Consider the following 6,897-nt stretch of genomic DNA (forward strand, 5'->3'; position numbering starts at 1 on the left):
ACAAAACCTTCCTTGAGACCTCCCCGCTGCAGGCTCTGAGCGGCCAAGAACGAAACTTTCAGTAAAGCCTGCTTTTGAGACGTGAAACAGGTTCGCAAGGCAGCAGGAAGTGCGCACAGGAGGTCTGAGTGACAAAAACGGTGGGGTCTGTCTGCATCCTCTCAGAGGCTGTCACGGGTGCGATGCCTCGTAGTGTTACTACTGCGGTTCGATCCCTGGCCCTAGCCCCTTTCCTAAGGGCCTGGCAGCGGCTCGGGTCTTCCCAAGCTAGACTAGCGGTGCAAGGCGCGGCGGCGGCGCCCCTCAGCGGCCGCAGATGGCGGCGCTCCAGGTGATTGAGCCACTAGACTGACGGCACTCCTGACAAAAGCCGCGGGAACAAGGCATCTCTCGCGAGAACAAGGATCCTATTTGGGCGCATGCGCGAGCGCCGTTTCTCTCTTTTCCGGTTATCGCGGTGTAGGGAACCATGAGGTTTGTGTCGTTTAGTCGTCCTATCCACGTTCATCCGCGCCTCTGGGCGCCCCCGTGGGGAGGGAGACATTGCGGGCAGAAGCCCCGGGGGTTCTTGCCCCTGCTTCGCTGAGGTGCATTTCTTGTCAGGCTTCGGCCTGCGGGCCTGGCGTTCGAGTTGGCGCGCCAAGGCCGGTCTCCTGTAGGGTCCCTCTTCCCCGGGGTTGGTCCTTGGGCCCGAGTCGCCCCACTTGGGCTGTCCAGAAACCCCCGGGGAGTAATCCCTAGGCCCTCCCGCGCCCGAGGCTTCTGACACCCCCGGGGGTTGGTACCCGGATCCCGGGCTTTGACCGCTCGTCTTGCTTGTCTCTCGCAGCAGCAAAGTCTCCCGCGACACCCTCTACGAGGCGGTGCGGGAAGTCCTGCACGGGAACCAGCGCAAGCGCAGGAAGTAAGTACTTACTTAGAAAGCGGGGAGAGCTTTGGGGAAAGCCGCTGGAGGCTTGTTACAACTTTGTTAACTTTCTCTTTAAGGTTTTTGGAGACTGTGGAGCTTCAGATCAGCCTGAAGAACTATGACCCTCAGAAGGACAAACGCTTCTCGGGCACCGTCAGGTTGGCACCGTTCCGATCCCACCCAGCCCTCAGTGCCCCCGTGCTGTCCGGTCTCCTCCCTTGCGGCTCCAGTGGAGCTCGAGGCGGCCGGGCACGTGCGGCACTGTAGTGCCCGGGTAGTTCAGACCCCCTGCTCCGGGCAGGCGTGGCTGGACGGACCCCCACCCTGGGTCTTAAAAGATGAGGGGAGGCGTGGGGAGGCTTTGGCCAAGCCCGCCGGCTAGTTTGAGAAGCCAGACTAGCTGTTGGTGAATGTGGACGGCTCTGGGTAAGGCTCAGTGCTCAGCGGCCCCAGACTCCTTCACCTTCAGCCTCGGGAGCCTAGGGCTGGACGTGACCTATCCTGTCCCCCCCCTGCCCCCAAAATGCAGGCTTAAGTCCACTCCCCGCCCCAAGTTCTCCGTGTGTGTCTTGGGGGACCAGCAGCACTGTGATGAGGCCAAGGCTGTGGATATCCCCCACATGGACATTGAGGCGCTGAAGAAACTCAACAAGAATAAGAAACTGGTCAAGAAGCTGGGTGAGTGTGCTTGATGTGGTTTTATAGGTGGGGTAGATTGGGGGCAGATCTCTTGGGAGTGGTAGAATATAGGGGTATTTCTGCTATTTGGATTTTTTTTTTTTTTTTTTTGCTATTTGGATTTTAAAGCGATGAAGGGGTACAGTCACGACCAAGCTTCTGCTGTGCTTGGCCAACTGGAAATTGGAACTTAGCCATGTGAAAATTCTTTCTTTGCTTTGAGGGTTATCATTAAGGGAAGAAGGCCAGGTAATGGTTCTTTTCTAAGCAGGTGAGCTCTGTCAAATTGACAGGTCAGATGCTAGTGCCTTCTGGGTTGGAATTTCTATGTAGAGCTCGGTGTTGTTTCATTTTAATCTTTATTCTATATGATTCGAGTGTTCTACAGGTGAACAGGTTCTTCAGTTGGGTGACTAGGAAGTAGGAAGGTGGGATTTGAAGCCAGGCAGTCTTAATTACAGTGAGCCTTTTTCATTGCAACATGGATTGTGAGTCAGTGTGGCCTTATGCCACCAGGTTTCATGTGGTTGTTTGGCCAGTAAAAGTCCAGAAGACGGAGCTCATACTGGCCCGAGGAGAGGATGAAAAAGACTTGGTAGTTGTGGAAAGGGTAGAGTGCTGATTAGAGGCCACTTCTGTGGTTGGGTCACAGAGCTCTGTTTTAGAGTTGTATTGAGGGGCCAGGTCCTAATGGCTTTTTCTCTCTACCAGCCAAGAAATACGATGCCTTTTTGGCTTCAGAGTCTCTGATCAAGCAGATCCCCCGAATCCTGGGCCCAGGCCTGAACAAAGCTGGCAAGTTCCCTTCCTTGTTGACCCACAATGAGAACATGGTGGCCAAAGTTGATGAAGTGAAGTCCACGATCAAGTTCCAGATGAAGAAGGTGAGGTGGTCTGGCTGGTTGCATAGATTAAATAGTGGTGATGGTGGCAGGGCCTTGCAGTTTACCCACATTGTCTGAGTGGAAGCCCTGGTATGCATTTCTGTGGATTCTTGGGATTTGTGACAGTCACTTTACAGGATTGAAGATTTTCAAATAGCTCTGGTCTTCTTGGTCTGAGGGCAAAGCATTGCTTATTAGGGCACTGGAAGGGGGGAGGAATAGACCCATCTGGCTTGTAGATTAGCCCACTCTCCACAGTTGGTTTCTTTGAATCAGGCCACCAACCTGATTTGACCTTCTCCTCACAGGTGCTGTGTCTGGCAGTGGCTGTTGGCCACGTGAAGATGACAGATGATGAGCTTGTGTACAACATCCACTTAGCTGTCAACTTCCTGGTGTCATTGCTCAAGAAAAATTGGCAGAACGTCAGGGCCTTGTACATTAAGAGCACCATGGGCAAGCCCCAGCGTCTGTACTAAGGCACAGCTTAATAAACCATACTAAACCATCAGCAGTGTCTTCTGTGGCTTTGGGAAGGGAGGGAAGTGCTTTGCTACCCTGCACTGATGAGCCAGTGATGGGTAGTCATTTATTACAAACAAGGCAAGGCCTTTCTGCCCTCAAAATCATGGAGTAATGCTGAAACTTCTTAAAAAAACCTTTATCTACTTGTGTACAAGGTGTTAAGTGGCTAAGTTGTGTCCAAACCCTTTGAGACCCCATGGACTGCAGCATGCCGGGCTTCCCTGTCCTTCATCTCCTGGAGCTTGCTCAAGCTAATGGCCATTGAGTTGGTAATGCCATCCAACCATCTCTTCCTCTCACTCCTGCCCTCAGTCTTTCCTAGCATCAGGGTATTAACCAAAGGGATTTGTCATTTTAGCTTACAGGTTGTAACCATTACATCTAATCTTATGGGCATTTAATTTCGGTTCTCAATGTGGTAGTCCTGACTTGCTCTTCTGGCAATACAGTTAGTGATAAAATACCTAGGCCTGTTGAACAGTGTTCCCAGTAGGTAAGGAGGGGGAAAAGCTGGCTAAGACTGACAGTTTTACTGAAAGGAAAAAGTTTTATTCCTAGTATGGGGTTGGCCAAAAAGTTCACTCTGGGTTTTGTAAGCTGGCACAGAAAAAAAAGACTTCCCTATAACTCAATTGGTAAAGAATCTGCCTGCAATGCCTGGGTCAGGAACATCTTGAAGGAAATGGCAACCTACTCCCAGCATTCTTGCCTGGAAAATTACATGGACAGAAGAGCCTGGCAGGCTACAGTTCATGGGGTCTCAGAGTTGGACACGACTAAGTGATTAACAGAACAAACTTTAGTTAACTCCAGGAAAATGATTGGGAGCTTACAAACTAAAGTGTTGAGCACATTGAAAGCTGGGAGTTGAGCAATTTAGGGCATTTTCTGAAGTTGTGTGTTTTTTGTTATCCAAAGAAAAAAGGCAACACAGGGAAAATCTATGATTTGGTAACTAGAGGAATGTAGTATGAAAAATAGTTCACAAGTGACTACATTTTATATCCTGTCTCTTACAAAGCTGAGTATGGCAAAAGGTATGAGAGTGATTAGGTGAAGGCCGGCAAGCCGCCTGTGATTTCTCAGGTGGGCCCCAAGTGCACCCTTGGTGGCCAATTCTGAGAATGATCACAGCCTGTGAGGTAAAAGTAAATCACTCCTAGGAGACCGGCTGTGCCAGCAGCTGTGCTGTCACGAGCAGCATCACAGCAGAGAAAGGGTTTCCCAGAAGAGGTTCCCATGACCAGCTGCATATAGTTTGTCGGGTGCAAGACCCGCCACCAGACTGGGCTGAGGCCCCCACTGCCTACGTGAATCCCAGCTCTACCACTCAGAAACGATGGGTATCTACTGAGCCAGCCTCTTCTGGAAAGCTCATCTGAAAGTGGAACTGACGAAGGTGCCTACTAAAAGCATGATGTGCTTTGCACAGTGCCAGGCACTTGGTACTCAAACAGCGGTTATAAAATGGTAATTAGGCATAGCTACCTCCATGTGTGTTCTAGACCTGGCACATAAATACCTGCTTGTCTGGCTCAGTTGGCTGTAGGATAGATGGAATGGAGGTCATCCTGAGGACAGCTGTCTCATCAATGGTGATGCGTGGGGAGAACAAGGTGCCTTCAGGATCAGTCTCACCCTCGCGCTCCTACCCCCAACCACTCTGTCTCGCTGTGCCGCGTGTGGGATTTTAGTTCCCCAACCAGGGATCTAATCCATGCCCTCTGTGGTAGAAACGCCAAGTCTTAATAAAAATAGTTTCGGAAATTCTATGGGTATGTTTTGGAAATTCTTGGGAACTTGAGTTTTACTGGATTACTGATTTGCATCACCTGGATTTAAAAATTAAACCCACTCCCCACTTTATAAAATCTATTAGGCCTTATGTATTGGTGCAGGAGTCCTTGAAAACTATATTAAACTACCGTGACTCCCTGCCTTCTGCTGGCCTGCTCAGAAGCTGTTTAGAGCCACGGTGCCTACCCTCCAGAGGCCCATAGCACCACACTAGAGAGCAAAGAGTGGGAGACAGGATGGGAAAGGAGACTGACTTGATTATAAATGACAGTTGAGCTATCTTAGCCAAGCCTCGGCCTCTAGGATGACTCTAGACTAAAGCCTAGTGTGCACCTGAGTTAGAAATCGGGGGGGCCCCAGTTCTCCAGCATTTGTGGTTTAGCCACTAAGTCATGTCCGACTCTTGTGATGCCATGGACTGTAGCCCTCCAGGCTCCTCTGTCCATGGGATTCTCCAGGCAAGAATACTGCAATGGGTTGCCATTTCCTTCTCCAGGGGATCTTCCCGAACCAGAGACTGAAGCCGCGTCTCTTGCATTGGCAGGTGGATTCTTTACCACTGAGCCACCTGAGAAGCCAGCCTTGGTACTAGAGGGAAATAAAGAGCCCCCAGGAAACCTCATGGCAGCGCTCAGGCTTTGTGGACCTGGCAAAATGATGGCCCACCTCCATCTTCCCTAAGGACATGGGAACAGGAACAGAGGGGCAGGAGAACTGCTGGCCTCTTTGGTTCCTTGCTTTCTTGGCCTTTCCTTACAGCTTCCCACAAAACCCCGGGCAGGGAGAGCTACTTCCAGGAGAGCGCTAGGTTTTGGGTTCATAAAACCCACCTTCTTATTGCGTTCCTTCACTATTTTGAGACCTCAGAACTATGTAATTTTCACCCACCGCGAATCTGTTGCATTTGTATGTGGGGGTGAGGGTGGCAAGTGAGGAGGGCAGCTGTATTTCACTTGAGCTTTCATGAGACCTACATTATTCTATTAGAAATTACCTGGAGGCTGTTTATTCCAGGAGCATGAAGGCAATAACCCACGTGAAGCTGATTCAAGCACCCAACAAATATATTCACCTATTAGTAGAGATTGGATTTTGTATCCAGCCCTAGGCCTAGCAGAAGACGGGTTTCTCATAAACCAATTTCTGTCTGCAGGACACCCTTCCATCTGGCTGGGGCTCCAGGTACCCTCCCCATCTTGCAAGCAACAGTCTCGGGTCCCGCCAATGCAGTGGACCAAGACAACAGGCCACCTGATTATTCAATAGTATACTAGGTGGCTAGGCTTGAAGTCAGAAGACCAGGTTCAAATCCTGGTGTTGCCACTGACAGCTGAGTGAGAACATTTAACCTCTTCTGTTTCCCCATCTGCAAAATTGGAAGTTGGGCCAGAATGATACAGAAACTAGATTTCAGGGTAGGGTTGCCAGATTTAGCAAATGAAAATACAGGATGCCAAGTTAAATTTTAATCTCTATTTTTTTTTGGCCACACCATGAGGCACGAGGAATCTTACTTTCCTGACCAGGGATTGATCCCTTGCCCCCTGCACTGGGAACATGGGACCTTAAGAGAAGTCCCTAAATTTGAATTTCTGGTAAACAGCTGTCCATGAGTTCACCATCTCCCCACCCTCTCCCCCCACTCTGAGGTCCCAGCTGTGTCAGCACCGGAGAGCTCAAAGGCGAGAGGTTTTCCAGGCATAGAGGCAGGCTGGAATCCGGCTGCCCCCAGCGAGCAGCCACCCGCTTGGGGGGCGCTCACTTCCCTGAGGTTCTTTCCTCAGAGTGGAGTGCGGATGGGATGGTAAAACCCGCAGTGGCCCCTATGGACTGTGGGGATTTAACAGGGGCCCCATCTCAGTATTGAAGGCACCTGGGGCAAGTCACCGCATTGAAAGAGACAGTGCAACACAGCGCTCGGGCCAGCGCTGGTCACACTTCCATGCTCAACTCATGGGGGGGGGGGGGGGGGGAGAAAGGTTGGAGTCGGCAAAGCTTTCACAAGACCCTTGAATCATATCTATTAAAGATACTTTTTCTTTTTTTTCATCTTTTGGCCACACCCCATGACATGTGGGATCTAGCTCCCAGACCAGGGATTGA

General features: G+C 50.7%; 1 protein-coding gene across 1 annotated transcript; it reads left to right on the forward strand.

Moving 5' to 3' along the window:
- Nucleotides 1–389: 389 nt before the first annotated feature.
- Nucleotides 390–2,983, forward strand: RPL10A (ribosomal protein L10a). The gene is made up of 6 exons (XM_043907272.1): nucleotides 390–474; nucleotides 830–904; nucleotides 988–1,068; nucleotides 1,440–1,588; nucleotides 2,300–2,472; nucleotides 2,781–2,983. The coding sequence occupies exons 1-6, from the start codon at nucleotides 470–472 to the stop codon at nucleotides 2,949–2,951; spliced, it is 654 nt and encodes a 217-aa protein (XP_043763207.1). The 5' UTR covers nucleotides 390–469; the 3' UTR covers nucleotides 2,952–2,983.
- Nucleotides 2,984–6,897: the final 3,914 nt, after the last annotated feature.

This window comes from Cervus elaphus, chromosome 7 (genome assembly GCF_910594005.1).
Source record: "Cervus elaphus chromosome 7, mCerEla1.1, whole genome shotgun sequence".
Classification (NCBI taxonomy): domain Eukaryota; kingdom Metazoa; phylum Chordata; class Mammalia; order Artiodactyla; family Cervidae; genus Cervus; species Cervus elaphus.